Source organism: Notamacropus eugenii, chromosome 2 (genome assembly GCF_028372415.1).
Source record: "Notamacropus eugenii isolate mMacEug1 chromosome 2, mMacEug1.pri_v2, whole genome shotgun sequence".
NCBI classification, from domain to species: domain Eukaryota; kingdom Metazoa; phylum Chordata; class Mammalia; order Diprotodontia; family Macropodidae; genus Notamacropus; species Notamacropus eugenii.
In genome coordinates this window covers 37694119-37711806 of record NC_092873.1, presented here as the reverse complement: position 1 = coordinate 37711806, position 17688 = coordinate 37694119, and the positions used below count along the sequence as shown (strand labels likewise).

The following is a 17688-nucleotide window of genomic DNA, read 5'->3' as shown; positions in this document are numbered from 1 at the left end:
AACCCTCTAGTACAATTTCTTCCTTTCTAAAAATGTGGAAACAGAGTTCTAGGGAGATGAATTGACTTGCCTAGAGTCATAAGAGGCAGGATTTGAACCCAGGTCCTCCAGAGCCAAGATGATTTCTCTGATTCTAATCTCATACGATGTAGGTCACAAAGGTCTAAACAGAGCAGGACTTTTTCAACTCTATCTTTTGCTCTGTTATATTTGCTATTCATTGTGTTGTTCAGTCCTGTCTGACTCTTCATGACCCCATTTTGGGCTTTTTTGACAAAGATCCTATAGTGGTTTGTCATTTTCTTCTTCAGTTCATTCTTACAGATGAGGAAACTGAGGCAAACAGGGTAAGTGACTTGCTCAGGGTCACATAGCAAGTAGTTGTCTAAGGCCAGATTTGAACTCAGGACAATGAGTCTTCTTGACTCCAGACCCAGCACTTTATCCACTGTACCATCTAGCTGCCCTAATTAATTATCCATATTAATTTGTTATCCATAGGGCACAAAAATATGATTTTTTTCCCTAATCCAGTACTGTTCTCTACCATGTACCAGAGTTGGGGAAATTTGGTTTACATCCCATCTCTGGCACTTCCTAACTGGAGTGACCCTGGGCTAGTCATTTCAATTCAATTCAATAAACATTTTACCTCTTTGAAGCTCAGTTTCCCCACCTGTAAAAACAAGGATAATAATACCTGTCATATTTCCATTACAGGACTGCCAAGAGGCTGAAACGAGATGGTCTGTAAAGTATTTGCAAACATTCAGTTACTGCTATTTTCTCAGAGTTCTTGTCTTTTAACTCTCCATTTTAAGCTGTTTCTTATTCCAGCTCTCTCATTACCACCTTATCATCACATGACCTCTCTTCTCTACCTTATCTGGAAAGACCCCTTTCCATCAAATTCATTTCATCAGGGAAGGAAGGAAAGACACATCTAAAGTGGCTGAGTTTACCAGCTCAAACAACTGTCTGAGCTCCCCCCTGCCTTTTTAAGCTTAAATACACCTCCTCCTCATTTCTCCTCTTATTGATTCTCACCCTCAAGCAATAAAACTTCTAGAGGGTGAAAACTCTAGTCTCAGTCAGAAACTAAAGGTTTGCCATTCTATAGAGAGATCTTCAAAATCTCAGAGAGTTACTGTATTAGACTGTTCTAAAAACTTAAAAAATTTTTTTTTGAAATTTTAAGATTAAAATTTGGGGTTCTACATTTAGTTGAAAGTGGCAGATTTTATTTTATCCCTATATGGCAAACCTGGGTATTTCCCTGAGGCTTCCCATGGAGCATGTGACTTGTCCTCTGGTGTTAATTTCCCCTCTCCATCGCCCCCTCTCCCCAAAGACACTTGCACCTAATCTTTTCTCCTTTTTCTGTATGTTCTTGAAACAGGACCTGGTCATTGTAAAGTTGTACGGACATCCAAGAGCTAGAGAAGGAGAGTTCTCATTCCAGTTGGTTGCAGATGGACATGAGTACCATCTGCTAAACACCAGGATGGAGACCACCCCACTGAATTCTAAGAAAGGGCAGTCAGCCTGCAAAGATGGAGAAGACTGCCAGGAAAATGGTATTCTGCAGAAGGGACTCACTGGCCCAGGGGACAAGGCAGAGGCAGGACAAATCTCAAATGGGTATTCGGCTGTTCAGAGCACTGGCATGGAAGGAGACACCCAAAATTCCATCCCAGCAGACAACGTCGCCCTAGGCACCGAAGGTCACCAAGGGGAACGAGAGACCTGGACCAAAAAGATGGACTTCCTTCTCTCGGTCATTGGCTATGCTGTGGACCTTGGCAATGTGTGGCGCTTCCCATACATATGCTACCAAAATGGAGGAGGTCAGTACTGGGAGGGGTGATGTGTGGAGTTATGTATAATAGGCTTCTGGTGAAGCCGTGTCTTTTCTGTATTAAGACCTCTTTTGTTGGGATTATCTAAATTGTGTTAAGAAGTGAATGAGGGTTCAGAGATAATATGGTGTTCATTTATGTCTTATATCATATATTATAAAATGCTTTCTCACAACACCCTTGTAAAGTGGGCAGTGCAAGGGATTGCTGTTTCCATTTTACAGATAATGAAACTAAGACTCAAGGAGATGACTATTACTCAACAATACATATCTGGCAATTGATGGTGCTGAGATTTGAACTCAGGATCCTTCCGCCTACACCATAATTGTTATTTCAACTGGGAATTAAAACTCAAACTTTCTGGACTGTTTCTTAATTCTACTAAAAGACAGATCACTTAAGAGACCTTGCGTTTGAACAAAAGTGTAAAGTAAGTCCCAAGATTAGTTTGACAGTCTCCTTGGGAATCCTCCAGAACAAGGTGCTGCCAGGGTTGAGCTAAATCTGAAGCCAATGTTGGCTGTAGCCTGTCCTGTCGAATCAAGGCAAGAGGCATAAGCTTCTATGCTGGGCCAGGCATGGTTTTGAGGACTAGGGATAAAAGGGAAGGAAGGAAGGCAAAAGACAGACCCTGCTCTCAAGATACTCAGAGTCTAACAGGGGAGACATGATGAAAGCAAAAGTGTACAGACAAGAGATGACCAGATACGTTGGAGAGAATCTCAGAGTTATGAGCTCCTTAAAGGCAGAAACGACGCCCCGCACATCTTGACCTTCACTCTAGCACCAAACGTAGTGCCCTACACATAGCAGATGTTTGATAAATATTTATTGAATCAATGACTGGACCCCCCCTCCACCTCCCAGTCTGGACTAGAATAAAATGGACCCTGTAGGTAGACAGAAGTAAGTGTTCATTTGTCTGTGTTCTTCTCACCCGTATGTGACTGGCCAGAGTCAAGAGATAAAAGCTATCAGCTTGTCTTCCTCCTTTTCTGGAGCTCTGGTGATAGGCTCAGGATCATAAGCAGGTCAGAAATGAGGCTTAGAGGGAATCTGTCGATCTGTAATGAGTTTGCATTTCATCTTATAGGCAATAGGGAGCAACTGAAGATTCTACAGCAGAGAAGCTATGGAATAGGATTTGGGAGATGTGGGTTTAAATCCCATCTGGATCCACCCTGCCTCCTCACCTCCCTCCCATGACCATTTTAGTGACATTGGCTATTTCCTGGATTTTGCCAGAAATACTTCAATCACCATACAGAAAGGTGTGTGGGGCAGTTTAGGAAGAATCCTGGAAGCCCAGAAGTATTCACTTTGGAGGAGAACTAACTTCTTTTTGTCCCAGAGGGAGTTTATCTTTGGCCTGGGGTTTTGATATAAAGGGGTGAGTCTTTTGTAGTTCTTCCCTGACACTCTTTCTATTCAGGAAAAATTTTGAGAGGAAAGATGCTGTGGAAATACAAGGTAACTCTCCTTATTTATTCTTATGCCAGATTCTCAAAATGTGGCCATCAGGATAATCTTAGGTTCCTATCATTTTCTTCCTCTGAAAGGATCAATGCATTTTTTTTTTTAATGAAAGAAAGCCATTCATAAAAATCACCACGGGCCTAGCCCTACCTATCAATCTGAAGCCTCTCTGTGTACCTGAACAATTCCCTTTCCAATCCAGCAGACACTTGTTCTGTGGATCCATATTGTACTGTCTTTGTGGACACAGATATATACAGACACTGCTGCTGTGGGATGGTCCCTGTAAGCTGATACAATGGAAACCAGGAAATACAGTCAAATGTAGAGCATTGCAGGGCTATGGAAACAGGGTGGGAGCTTGTCTGAAATCCAGATCTGTGAACTCAGAATTTTAGAACTGGAAGTCACCTTAGAGGTTATCTAATCCAGCCCATTCATTTTGAACCTGGATTCAAATTCTGGATATGTCATTAGCTCAGTGCCTGCAGACCATTAGGCATCTGTGACTTCCCAATTCCTAAAGTGTAAAATTTCACTTTTATTATCCAGTGAACTGACAAAGTCAGAGATGACATTCCTTCTCCTTCTCCTTGGTTGCAGGTGCCTTCCTTATCCCCTATACCATCATGGCTATTTTTGGTGGGATTCCTCTGTTCTATATGGAGCTAGCACTGGGCCAATATCATCGAAATGGATGTATTTCAATATGGAAGAAAATTTGCCCCATTTTCAAAGGTAAGTGGGTTGTTGCTGGTGGTCCTGGGGCAATGGATGGAGATTTTTTTTTCCCTTAGTGGGGGTGATAATAGAGGAAAAAATCTGAGGCTAGAAGAAGAGGTTCTGTTTTGGAGTAAGCAGGCATCCATCCTCATCATAACTGTTTTCAGAGCTGTGATAGGCCTCCAATGCCCCACTGGATTAGCCCACTGCTTACAGAGATCCTGGAATTGCTGGGATTTCATCAGTGTGAATTATAAGGACCTAGAAGAAGAATTTTAGGTCCTTGATGTCTTGGGACTCTATGTTTTTTTCCCTTTGTAACCCCTGTGTCTAGGACAGTGGCTTGTCAATAGTAGGCACTGAATAAATGTTTACTGGATTGAATTGATATTTGCGTGGCATCTGAAGGTTGACAAAGGGCTTTCTCTATTAACTTACTCCCTCCACTAGTTACCCTCTCTACTTACTCTCCTTATGAGATATTTGTCCATGTCTTCCTGGAAATTACCCAAGGTGGTGCTAACCAGTGCCCAGGAGGCCTTCCTTTTGGTCTTGTGATATTTCCAAGGAGCACCAGGAGCACCCCCTGGTCATTCATCTTCTTTGTTAGCCCTGAACATCCTTGCTCTATAATATTGATCTTCCTCTGACCACCCAGGGATTGGTTTCGCCATTTGTGTCATTGCCTTTTACATCGCCTCCTACTATAATACCATCATGGCCTGGGCCCTGTACTACCTTATCTCTTCCTTCACGAGTCAACTGCCCTGGACCAGCTGCAAGAACCCCTGGAACACAGACAATTGTACCAACTACTTCTCAGAAGACAATGTCACCTGGACCTCCTACTCCATATCACCTGCTGAAGAATTTTACACGTAAGTGCATGTAAGTGATCTTTGTTTGGGGGGCCGGCCACCCTCCTAGACTTGTGTTCTTAGGAGGCAGGTAGGGGTTCTTCATTCCTCCTCCACCGAGTTCTCTAAGTATTATAGAGATGAAAGCATAGGTACAGTAGGGCTGGCCTGAGACAAGACAGTGAAATAGCATTCCCCTCACTCTAATATCCTCCCTTCGAGTTCTGTTGTCCTAACCAAATCTTCCCTCCTTCTCTGTTCCAAACCTCTCTTCCTCCATCAAAACTCCCATTTCCTCTTCTGCCCTTCTCTCCACTGCCTGGAAAAAAAATGTGATGAGCTAATTCATACAAAGAAGATGGCTGTTCTTAGCTTAAATGGCCATTCCTTCTCCAGGTATCTAGGGGAGGTAGTGTATTAACCCAAAGGTATTATACTTTAAGAGCAGAATTTCAGGGACAAGATATTTCTGGGGCAGCAGTGAGGCTTCCCAGTGTCCTTTAAGTCACAGCACATCAGTGACTGAATATTACACCTTTCTATGAAGTTGGCCCTGGGGTATAGCTACCAGGTGCTGAGGAGAAAAGAGAAAGAAGACAGGAAGCTCATCTGTCAGTTTTATTCTTTTTCCAAGAGATGGTTAATTGAGTCTGCTATTCCATCCTGAGAAACATTGGAAGCCTGATGACCAATCAAATCTTGAGTCCTTTAAGTGCACCATGACATGATGGACACCCCTTTTTTCCCTCTTAATAACCTCAGAACTATACATATATATGTGTGTGTGTATATATATATATACATATACACATACCTTATATACATACCTTCACACACATATTCATTATTCAGTCACTTTCAGTCATGTCCAACTCTTTGTGACCCCATTTGGGGTTTTCTTGGCAAAGATTTTGGAGTGGTTTGCCATTTCCTTCTCTCTTTCTGTATTATGTATCTATATATATTATATATCTATCTGTTACAGAATGAAATTATTTCCTCCTATTCCTCTGATGAGTCTTTCTATCTCATTCCAGGCGCCATGTCTTACAGGTCCATCAATCTAAAGGACTAGATGATGTAGGGGGCATTAGCTGGCAACTGGCCCTCTGCACAATGTCAATCTTCACTATTGTCTACTTTAGCATCTGGAAAGGGGTCAAAACATCTGGCAAGGTGAGGAAGACAGCAGCACTCTTTTGCTGTTATATCTAATATATTTCTTGTCAAAAGTACAGTGCCCTAGAGAACCCTCAAACCCTGAGCCCAGTGGTCTTGCTACCCAAGAATGGCTAGGTCCAGGGGACAGATAAAAATAGTTACTAAAAATTAAAAAGCTTTCCAGTGTTCAGACTGCACACAGCAAATCTAAAACCAAGAAATTATCTCAAGCTCAATAACCTTCACTTCCATTTTCCTGCATCCCACTGATGTTACCAGTCTCTACCCACAGAAGTCTTTAAAGGTGGAAGAGATGTCTGTCTCTCCAGGATGGCTCCACCCTGCCTTCTCTTTAACTCTCTTCTCCCTTGCAGGTGGTGTGGGTAACAGCTACTTTCCCTTATATTATCCTGTCAATCCTGCTTGTAAGGGGGGCCACACTTCCAGGAGCCTGGAGGGGTGTCCTTTTCTACCTGAAACCCAACTGGCAGAAGCTCCTTGAAACTGGGGTAAGACAAAGGGAGGCGAGGAAAAATTGAGGACTTTACTTGCCAGTTGTGTCATTTCATTGATGGAAAGGCCATTTCCTCTGAATAAGTCTGTATGGGCCAGTGTTGTGAACACTAAGGAGCCTGGAATTGGGAGGGGGTTCATGATGTTTGAAGCTCCAGGAAAGATGGGTTTGAGAGCTGTAGTTGAGGTGATTCATCTTGATGCATGCCTGGATGTCAGGAATAATTGTCACAAGTAGCTTTCCCTGGACATATTTGTGGCATCCTTCGTGGAACCTTCTAAGATGATTTTCCATCGGTCTCATTGGATTTGAACTTTGTGAAGATGCACATCAGTGCTGGCCTCCCCATCCTGGTCTCTCGTCTCACTAGTTCTTCCCCTTGGTTGTATTTCAGGTCTGGGTGGATGCAGCAGCACAGATTTTCTTCTCACTGGGTCCTGGCTTTGGTGTCTTACTAGCCTATGCTAGCTATAACAAATTCAATAACAACTGTTACCAGTGAGTACCTTGGGATGTTGGGTGTTTCACCATTGTAAAAGCATCATACCATTCTGTGGGGGCATGAAGTTGATGAAGACTTCTAGAAAGGACTCATGCCCTCAGAATAAGCATGACCTGGGCAATGACTGTGGGTACCTCTACAGGTGTTTAGAGGTAAAATTTCTGCCCCCCACCTTATTACCTTACAGAGTGTCAACCTACATCAGTAGAGGGAGTTTCCTCACCTGGGAGTTCCCTATATCAAAATTCTAGTTGAGTCCCCATCCCAGGGTTTCTTCTACTTTTATCTCTGGCTGGCTGAGCTATCAAGCAGAATCAGGCCAACCAACAAGATAAAAACACTAACTGAAACTCTCATGGGGTAGTTGTGCCTCAGCCATCTGGTGACCTATATGGAAAAAAGGGGCAGGGAGAATATCTCATCCACTGTATTTTATATGAATCTATCATTGTGGGGGAATCTCAATAGGACAAGATTCATGCAGATGGCCCTACAGGAATATTTAGGCTAGTTACATCCATTCACTGTGTTCGTAACAAGTTGACCTCAGAGACATGAAAGGCATTATAAGTCATCTAACCATAATAAAACATTTTTTTCAAATGGCCATAAAAATATGTGCATGCTCAAGTGTCATCACTGACATACCTCATGTGCCAAGCCCTAATCTAGTAAATTGCTTAAATACCACTGTGCTTTAATCTTGCTATCACAAGTCCTTAGCAGCAGCTGGTTCCTGAGATAACATGCTGGCTGCAGCAATCAAATGTAGCCATTTGGCAACCCCAATATATGGTCCATGTGTGTGCCAATGGTCATCTCAGCCCTTGGACCCTCTGGGTGCCTGAGATCCTGCGCAGGAGGCCTGGATGATGCTATGAGTTAGGGCCTTTCCTGCTACACCAGATTCCAGATTTCACTCCCCTACCCCCAAACAGCCATATGGAAAAGCTTTGGATATTTTATTTCCTCTGTTAGTAAGAACTATGACTGGTTTCCTTGAAAACTTGTGAGCCACTGTCCTTTCCTCCATCCATGGTGGTGTTCAATTTGCAAGCCAGGTCCAACTGAGGCAGCCTGGATTGGGAAATAAGAGAGTGGAAGGCAGGAAATACAATAATTCTGATGATACTTCTTATTAAATCTTAAAAACTCAATCTGCTTACTCTTGCCAAGGAAGACTTGAGCAGACCTTCCTGGGAATATATGTGAGGGTAAGAAGGAGCTCTGTGTGAGGAGTTAACTTTCTTCCTGTGTCATTTTCCTTCCCTACACCTCAGTTTCCTCATCTGTAAAGTGGGTGGGCTGGTCTCAGGTCCTTTCTGGCTCTGAATCTATGATCCTATGAATGCCACAGAAAGACTTCCCTGGGAGGAAGGATAATAGAAAGGAAAGAGTATTGGGGCTTGAAGTCAGAAAACTCAGTCTCTAACTTCTGTCTCTAACTTAGTCATTCTCTCTGGACCTCTGGAAAATGAGGGGCTTGGTCTAAATCGTAGCTAAGGTCCCTTCCTGCCCTGAATTCCATGGTCTGTGAGCTGTTTCTGGTTTTTCAGAGATGCCCTGGTGACTAGCATTGTGAACTGTATGACAAGCTTCATGTCTGGGTTTGTCATTTTCACCGTACTTGGCTATATGGCAGAGATGAGGAGTGAAGATGTGTCAGAAGTGGCTAAAGACACAGGTAAGAGCCTAGACTTCATTTCCTTCCTTAGTCCTTATTTGAGTTAACTTGGTTAATGGTAGGGGAGACGAGGTGGGGAGAGAGGAAGGCTAGCTCTTTTCTTCCTTTTTAAGGATTTTTTAAAAAGGATATGCAGAATTATATAACATATTATTATTAATTAAGGTAATTAATAATAATATAATATATATCTAATATATCATATGTAACATGATATATTATATATAATGTTATAGGTTATGTATATGCATGTATATATATATATATATATGTTTCAAATGATTTATTCCTTTTAAGCTTTTGAAGGTTTTAGAAAAACACCTTCTTTGGAAATGTTACTCCCTTTCATGTGTTCTTGATTTATGGGTCTAAAGATCTGGGTTCAAAGGCCAGCTCTGTCACTCCCTGCATGACTTTGGAGAAGCCATTTCCTCTCCGGGTCTTCATTTTTGTAAAATATAGGGGTGAAATAATGTCCTCTGAGTTTCCTTCCACCTCTCGATCAATGACACTATAAATAATTCTGGATTTTTAAAGAAAAATCTAGCCTCCTTGACACAGCCACCTGAGCATCTGCCATCATTCTCACTTAACACATTTCAAGTTAATCTTATCATGCTCCCCATGAGGAATCCTTCTTGACTTCCTTCTTTTTGTCAATGGAGACATCATTATTCTAGTCACCCAAGCTTAACACCTCAGTCTTCTTTATCTCCTCCCTAGCACTTCATCCTCCATCCAGCCAAATTCTGTTGATTCTTTCTTCAAAAGGACTCTTAAACCTTTCCCCTCTCTTCTGTTTCCACTGCTGTTTCATCTGTTCTAGGCCTCTACCATTTTATGGGCAAAAGAGTACAACAGCCTCCTAACCAGCCTCCTGCCTCCAGGGATGATGTCCTAATATTTTGGTCCTCTTAGCATCTGGCTAAGTCCTTATCCAGGAGGTGGCAATAAAGATTTGTAAATCTATTGAAAGATTTTTAAAATGCAGTGTGTGCATCAGTATTTATGAAGAACCTACTGTGTACTAGGCAGTGTGGTAAGAGCTGAGGATATAGAGAAAGATAAAAGATGATCCCTGGTGTCAAGAAGTTTAATCTCATGGGGGAGACCAAATGCAAACAACTATGTACAAACAAGCTATAGATTGGATAAACTGGAGATAACTAAGAGGGGGGAGGTACAGAATTAAAGGGAATTGGGAAAGGCTTCCTGTACAACGTGGTATTTTAGTTGGGACTTGAAGGAGGCCAGAGATGCCAGGAGGTGGAGATAAGGAGCGAGAGAGTTCCAGGCATGGGAGACAGTCCATAAAAATGCACCAAGTTCAGAGAGGCTGAGTCATGTTGGAGGAACAGCAAGGAGGCCAGTGTCACTGGATACCACAGTACGTTGGGGTGGGAGGGAATAGGGGAAGTGTAAGAAGATTGAAAAGGCAGGGTGTTGAAAACCAGACAGAGGGTTTTATATTTGATCCTGGGGGTCACTGGAGGTTGCTGAGCAGGAATATGGTCAGATCTGCTCCTGACGTATATCACTTTGACAGGTGAGTGGAGGATGAGCTAGAGTGAGGTGAGACTTGTAGCAGGAAGGACACTCTCCCCTACCCCCTGCCAGTAGGCTATTGCAATAGTCCAGGCAAAAGGTGACAAGGACCTACTACGCCAAGATGGGGCAAGTGTCAGAAGAGAGAGAGGGGCTTATGCAAGAGTTATTTTGAAGGTAAAGTCAGCAGGCATTGGAGGATAAGAGAGGTATAGGATTTCAAGACATATGAGAAGGGGTCAGATTGGCAAAAGCCTCCATGATGCCAAAAAAAAGAGGTTAAGAATACCTGATTATTAGAAAGGATGAAGCACAGGAGCATTCTTGCCAATAAGTTGTGTGAATTAGCCTATTCTGATCCTGGATCTTCTCGTTGAATACCGTTCATTACCTATCTGTCTGTACATCTCAGAGTCAAATGACACCCTCTGGGAGAAAGCTTTGTGCTGCGGGGAACAATCTCCCAGAATGGGTTTATCAGCCACTATGGAGCTCATAGACCCCAAGCTGGAAGGGATCTAGTCTTAAGCCATCTGCTCTGACCCTCTCATTTTACAGATGAGGATGCTAAGGACCAGCCAAAGTAAAACAACTTGATTTGAACCCAGCTCCTTGGACTCCAAGTCTCTTTCATTATGTTCCATTGCCTTCCCAACCCTCCCTGATTTTTTTAAGCTCCAAGTTGCTTTATTCCATGTGAGTTGGAAGCCTGACGAATGTCTCCTTTTCTCTACCCACTTGCCTCAGGGCCCAGCCTCCTCTTTATCACATACGCAGAAGCCATCGCCAACATGCCGGCCGCCACCTTCTTTGCTATCATTTTCTTCCTAATGATAATCACTCTGGGCTTAGACAGCACGGTGAGTGGACTGTGGTGGGAGAAAAGCTCAGATGGGGGTAGAATGGGAGGGCAAGAAGGAAGACATTTATTCAGAGCCCCTTCACGAGAAGCCTGAATAAAACCTCTGGGGGCTTAGCCATGCATGGAAGTCTCCCAGGTGTTTTTTATTTTTCCTTTTCTAGATTTATTCATTTATTCATTCTTTTCTTGTTTCTTTTTTAAAATCTTTTTTTAATATCACCTACCCTTTCCTAATCTATCCCTCCCCTCCTGAAGAGTCATCCTTTTTATAACAAAGCATCATTGGAAGGAATTTTTTTAAAGTTTGGCAAAACCAACAAATTTTATAAGTCTCAATATCTACGCTCATACCTCCTGCTTTGCAGAGGTAATATATATCTGTGTATATATACACATATACATTCATTGTATATATTATGTGTATATATGTGTATATGCACACACATAGTGTATCTGTGCATACATGTATATATTAACATATATGTATAAATGTGTGTCTATGCATGCATGCACACATATATGTCTATGTACACACCTATAACTAATATATATCACACTGTATATACACATGCATGTATGATATATATGTGTGTGTATGTATGTAATTTCTCTTCTTTGGAGTCAAGCTTGGTCAAACGATGAATTCTTGATCATGGAGGGGATGCTGCTTCCAAATGTTCATTCAGAGGGGAGCCAGTTGTAACCCAATGCTGCTTCTTTTCTCCACCAATCATTCAACCTCTCACCTTCCCTGGGCTGATCCTGACAGCGCCATGGTCTGTTTCCAAACAGTTATTCCCATGTTAGATGGTCTCAGGCATCAAGGGGCCGAAGTGGGCACCCTGATGACTTCTCTGGGCAGGGAACCCATGGGAAGGAGGACTCATCTCCCCATATGGACCTCTCAGTTCGCAGGACTTGAGGGCGTGATCACTGCCGTGCTGGATGAATTCCCACATGTCTGGGCCAAACGTCGGGAGTGGTTTGTGCTTGCTGTGGTCATTACCTGTTTTTTTGGATCTCTATCCACCTTGACTTTTGTGAGTATTGACTGCCCTTGACTCTGAGCCTCTCCTGGGCAGGCTCTGGAGTAAATCCAAATGAGACCTTCACCATCTGAGTCCTCAAAGAAATCCCTTAAAGAGAAGTCATTTTTAACACGCGCATGTTGGTACCTAGGTGGATGACTGCCAGTCTTGACTCCCAGGAAGTCTCTCTGAGGGCTGATTTACTCAGACCTTTGCACAAAATCCTTCCTCATTTGTCTCTGACAGACACAATCCATTTACCTTAGCACTTAAGAGGGCTAGTACCCTTTAAAATGCTTCCAATCTATTTCTCACTTTACTATATTAATTATATAGAAAAATGTTTTCCCAATGCACAGATTATCAGGAGGGCTGGAGACTCTGGTCTGCAACAGAATAACTTCATCTTCTTCTGAGTTCTAGTAATGATGAAGGAAGACAACCTCTCCTACAGGGAGGCAACATGGAGTCATATAACCTCTCTGGGCCTTAGTTTCCTCATCTGTAAAATGAGGGATTTAGACATATTCCAGATCTTAATTTATTGTCCATGTGAAGAGCCCCATCTATCGAGAGAAGCCCGGAGGTCGATGCCATGGGGAATCTAGCCTTGAAAGGCATCTTGGAGGCCAATTAGTCCAATGCCCACATTTAGTAAATAAGAAAAATGAGGCTGAGATGGGGGAAGTAGCTTGCCCAAGGTCACAGAGGCAAGAATTGTCACAGTGGGATTTGAACTCAAGTCCTTTTACTACTAATCTCATGCTTTGAATGAATCAAAAGGTGTCTACCAAAGTCACAAATCTTTCTCTTCATTTTTCCATCCTGACTTGTATTTGCAAATCAAAACCTTCAAGATGTAAAAGTGCTTGACATAGTGTTATTGAGGAATACAGAAAGAAGGGATCCAGTATTTATTAAGCACCTATTATATGCTGGATACTACACTCAGCACTTTACAAATAGTATCTCATTTGATCCTCACAACCACCCTGGCAGGGAGGGACAGAGGAGAGTCAGAAAGGAGCAGATGACAGATTTGGAAATACTGGACATGGAGTTGGATAACATGGGTTCCTCCAGTCCCAGTCTTTACAGAATAAGCACCTTTAAGGCTAAGTACATTAAGTGGTGCTCAAAAAATACTTGCTGAAGCAGCATCAACAGCAGCTAGTTGTTTAAATTGAACTTCTAAGGGAGAAGAAGACAAGAAGTGAAGGTTGATATGTGGAATAAAGCCCAAGAAAAAAAGGAAAGGGATCACTATGGGAAGGATAATATAGTGTAACTGGAGAGAGGGCTGAACTTAGAGTTGGCAGAAAACTGTGTTCAGATCCCACTTCTGACACTTCCTGGTTGTGTGGTTGTGGGAAGGTCACTTAACCTCTTCCAGACTTAGTTTCCTCATCTATAAAATGGGAATAATAGGGTAACTGTGAGGATTATGCGCGATAATCTATCAATCTATCAATAACATTTATTCAAAACCTACTATATGCCTGGCAGGGTGCTAAGGGACTGGAAATATACAGAATAAAATAATAGTTGATATATGCAAATTGCTTTGCAAACCCTAAAGTCATACAAAAATGGTGGTGGTTGTAGTGATGATGATGAGGATGATGATGATGATAAAATGTTATAGAGATCTCTGGATACTAAAATTAATGCCTCAACTGAAAAGTCAGAATTTTTCCAGGGAAAGAATCATAAACCCTTCAATTACCTGAGTGTGGGGAGCAGTGATGGATATTAATAATGGCCCCTAATTCCTAGATCCCCCCTTTTGTTTCCAGGGAGGAGCCTATGTGGTGAAATTGCTGGAGGAATATGCTACCGGACCAGCGGTGCTCACAGTGGTGCTTTTAGAAGCAATTGCCGTGTCTTGGTTCTATGGTAAGAATATTCTTTTGGCCACCTGTCAATCCTAATGGGTACGACAAGAAGGGCTGTGCTATCACAAAAGGAGCCACAGATGGGATCCACTCTGGTATCTCTACCAAGAAAATCTGCAGTGGATCACGAAGCGTTGGACAAAACAGAACAAGATAGGCACTAAGTCACCTTCTGCAGAATGAGATGTTTAGAAGTGGGGTCTAAATAGGCAACTTAATGAGTACAAGGTATTTCTTGAAAATTTTCAGTGAACCTGATCAAATTCAGTCTTTCTCTGAACAGAAAACTACCTCGATGAGTCCATCCCATCTGTGCCTGACAACTCACAATCAGCCTTACACTCAGGGCCACAGAGGCAAGGACCAGCAGGCTGTGCTAGCCTGCTCCTAAGACTCAGGGAAACAAACTCATGTTCTTTTTATATCCTACTGAGACTAAGGCTCCATGTGACCCTGAGTGTGCTGAGAACAGGGGCTGAAAAATCTGTGTAATGTGACTTTTTCTGCCTGTAGGTATCAACCAGTTCTGCAGTGATGTGAAAGAAATGCTTGGTTTCAGCCCTGGCTGGTTTTGGAGGATCTGCTGGGTAGCTATCAGCCCAATATTTCTGCTGGTGAGTTAGAATTTCCCTGGGTTCTTTTTTGCCTGAGGAATTCTCTTCAATGCTCTTTAAAAAACAAAATCGTCTCATTTTTCTGCTCAGGAATCTCTAGTGATTTCCACCCCCTTCGCTCCCCATCACACTAATTCTAATCTGATTCTGTCATATCAGATCAGTCTAGTGTTTGACCTGTGTTTGAAGCCCCACTTTGCCACATAGTGTCTATGGGACCCTGGACAAGTCACTTCCCCTAAGACTCAATTTCCTTATCTGTAGAATGAGGTGATCCCTTCTAGCATCATCTCTAGCTACTCCCCTGCATGGCCTCTCTTGCCATCACACAGATGTGGTTGTTGTGTTGTGCGTGGACTTCGTGGTAGAAGACACCTACATCTATGCTCAAGTTAAAAATGGTTTATGGCCAACGGGTTATAAGGAAGGGAATGTTCAATCCTATCAGCTGCTGTGACTCGTGTGTGTGTGCACACATACAGACACATTCATGTATATTCACATGTACTTAAATTCCATATGGCTTGTGGTTCTAGAATCAGTTTGGGAGGGGAAGACCCTCAGAATTTCTGGTCAGAACAGAAACATTGCTATTTATACTCACTCTGAGCCATCAACCAAAACAATGAGCTTGGTTTGGCACCTATCACTGGCCAATCAAAGAGAGCCAGATTGATTTGGATTTAAAGACATAGTCAAGTAGCGTCCATAGGGAGCAACTGGAGAGGGGTATGGCCAGCATCCTAGTTGAGAGATGGGATCCTGATTGCTGACATGCCACAGAATCTGAGTTAGAAAGAGCCTCAGGAACCATCTAGCCCAACCTCCTCATTTTATAGTGTAGAAATTAGACTCAGAATGTGAAAGTGCATGGCCCCAGCTCCCATGGGTAATCAGTAGGCGAGCTGGGATGCACTGAACAGTAATACTTTCTACTCAGAGCCAAAAAGTAGTCAAGAAAAGGCACTTGATGTCCTTTCAGGGATCTATCCCCCTTAATGACCACTTATGGTCCACTTATGACCCAGTTTCTGCTCTGAGACATCTTTCTGTAGTGAGAACCACTGCTGGTTCTCAGCAGAGACTATTCCTCAATATGTCCCTACCTCTTCTACTTCTTTAAGGGGAGGGTATTTTGATCTTCTATAGTCACGTTATCTCTTGAGAATTAGAGCCACAGCCAATTACAGAGAGTTGATATGTCTGCCACATTATAGTTTTTATCGTGCTGTAGTTTTGGTGTAAACATGAGTCTTTATGACCAAACAGTTCTTTCTGTATCTTTGCTTTCAAAGTAACCCTTTGGTTATTCCATGCCATGTACATAAACTCATACAAATCTTAACTCGAATCCTGTGATGACCAACTCATTTTTGCCTTTGTGTTATCTTGTAAATTGCTTTTCTCTGTCCAGAAATTACCTCCCTGCTCCTTTCCCTGGCTATCTTACCTCACCTTCCTTAAATCCTGGCTCAAAATTCACCTCTGCCAGGGAGCTCACCCTAAGTGGTACCCCCTAACTGACCATTCCTCTGTCCTGTGTTGCCTTGATGTTTATGACCTTTGTTTGTATGTCAGTGAGTGCACTTACTTAACAATGTTTATTGTTAAAGTAAAGTCCTCAACTAGATTATTAACTCTTTGAGGGAACTGCCCAAGTCTTGTACTTTTTTCTATATGCCCCACAGCACCACCTCCAGTTCTTTGTACATGGTAGGCTTGCTGACTACAAAAGAATGTTAAGACAGTTTCAAGGGTCCTCAGGGGAAGATTTTTTAGAAATCTGAAAGGGGGACAGATTTTTTTAAAGGAAAAGATTATAGATCATGCTTATACCCAAAACTAAAAAGCTACCAAGAGAACAATAGAAATTACAACTCACATGTCTACTTCTTCATTTCTAAAATATCTTTATGAAAATGGTCTATGCAAGCACCCAGGGTATCCTTGATGAAAACCTGAGAAGGAAAACTTCAGGTTTCGGAAGACCTGTATTTGCATTTGCTACAGTAGTCCACATTTCATTGTCACATAAATAATGAAGATGTTGAGAGAATGAAAGATCTCTCTGTTCTCACTGCTTATAGACTTTGCATTTGATGTGGGAGAACAAAAAAAAAGTTTAAGGCTATCCTGAAATAAAGTATATCCCATGCATATGTTAAAATGATAAAATATTCTATACTTTACTCAGACAGTCTGCTGAGTACTGACATCAAACAAAGTGAAACCAAGGAGCTCCACACTCATCTAAGGGATTTACTGGTGTTGGAAGCAATGTTCTGTACAGAATTCAGACCAAAGAAAGACTCCTTTTTGATGGTGAGGTTTTGCCAGTGCTTCTATTTACAGATGACTGTGTGAAAGAGACTGAGAACATTGCAAAGACCTCTCAATGAAGTCCAGAGCAATGGAAAAGAAAGAAGGAAGGAAAGAGAGGGAGAAAGAAAGAAAAAGAAAGGAAGGAAAGAAGGGAAAAAAGAAATAAAAGTTGGTTTAACCATCTATAATGAAAAAAGTAAGAAGATAAAATACACACATTCTCCAGACAACATGTAGCTGCAGAGACCATGAACTGAAGAGGAGCCAAACCTTCCTATGGGCAAAAGCCTTGTGCCTTCTACCTCTAACAGAAATGTATCCCCTGAGGGAAGGCAGCAAAGGGCTGAGCAGGACTACTCCCATCTGTCCCAAAGCAATGATTTCCATTTGTGCCAGAACAAGGCAGCCTCCACCTTCCCTTGTCAGTCTGATCTCCCCACAACTGGCATGTGGAGGTCTGGTGCAAAGAGGAGCCACTTCCCTTTGGCCTCAGGTCTTCCACCTCCTGCTGCATCCTTCTCCTGCCTGATCTCCACCCTTTGAAGGGAAGAGGAGTGACCAGTAAAATAGGAGTTCCCATTTGGCCACCTAACCCATGCCTCCTATCACATACTGCATCTTAATCTCCCTTGGGAAGAAGAGT

At 42.4% G+C, this 17688-nt stretch overlaps 1 protein-coding gene across 2 annotated transcripts in view; it reads left to right on the top strand.

Annotated features, from left to right (window-relative positions):
• The window catches only part of SLC6A4 (solute carrier family 6 member 4), a 54341-nt gene that overhangs the window by 23338 nt on the left and 13315 nt on the right, over positions 1-17688 (top strand). The window contains exons 1-12 of one of the 2 annotated variants that reach the window (XM_072639863.1): positions 725-746; positions 1400-1847; positions 3942-4076; positions 4720-4939; positions 5956-6094; positions 6454-6588; positions 6988-7091; positions 8652-8779; positions 11072-11184; positions 12095-12226; positions 14011-14110; positions 14623-14723. In XM_072639863.1, coding sequence (XP_072495964.1) covers positions 744-746; positions 1400-1847; positions 3942-4076; positions 4720-4939; positions 5956-6094; positions 6454-6588; positions 6988-7091; positions 8652-8779; positions 11072-11184; positions 12095-12226; positions 14011-14110; positions 14623-14723 — 1758 coding nt within the window. In that variant the 5' untranslated portion in view covers positions 725-743. Of the gene's footprint in view, positions 1-724; positions 747-1399; positions 1848-3941; positions 4077-4719; positions 4940-5955; positions 6095-6453; positions 6589-6987; positions 7092-8651; positions 8780-11071; positions 11185-12094; positions 12227-14010; positions 14111-14622; positions 14724-17688 lie in introns of those variants that run through there. The other variant, XM_072639864.1, reaches the window with a different exon arrangement.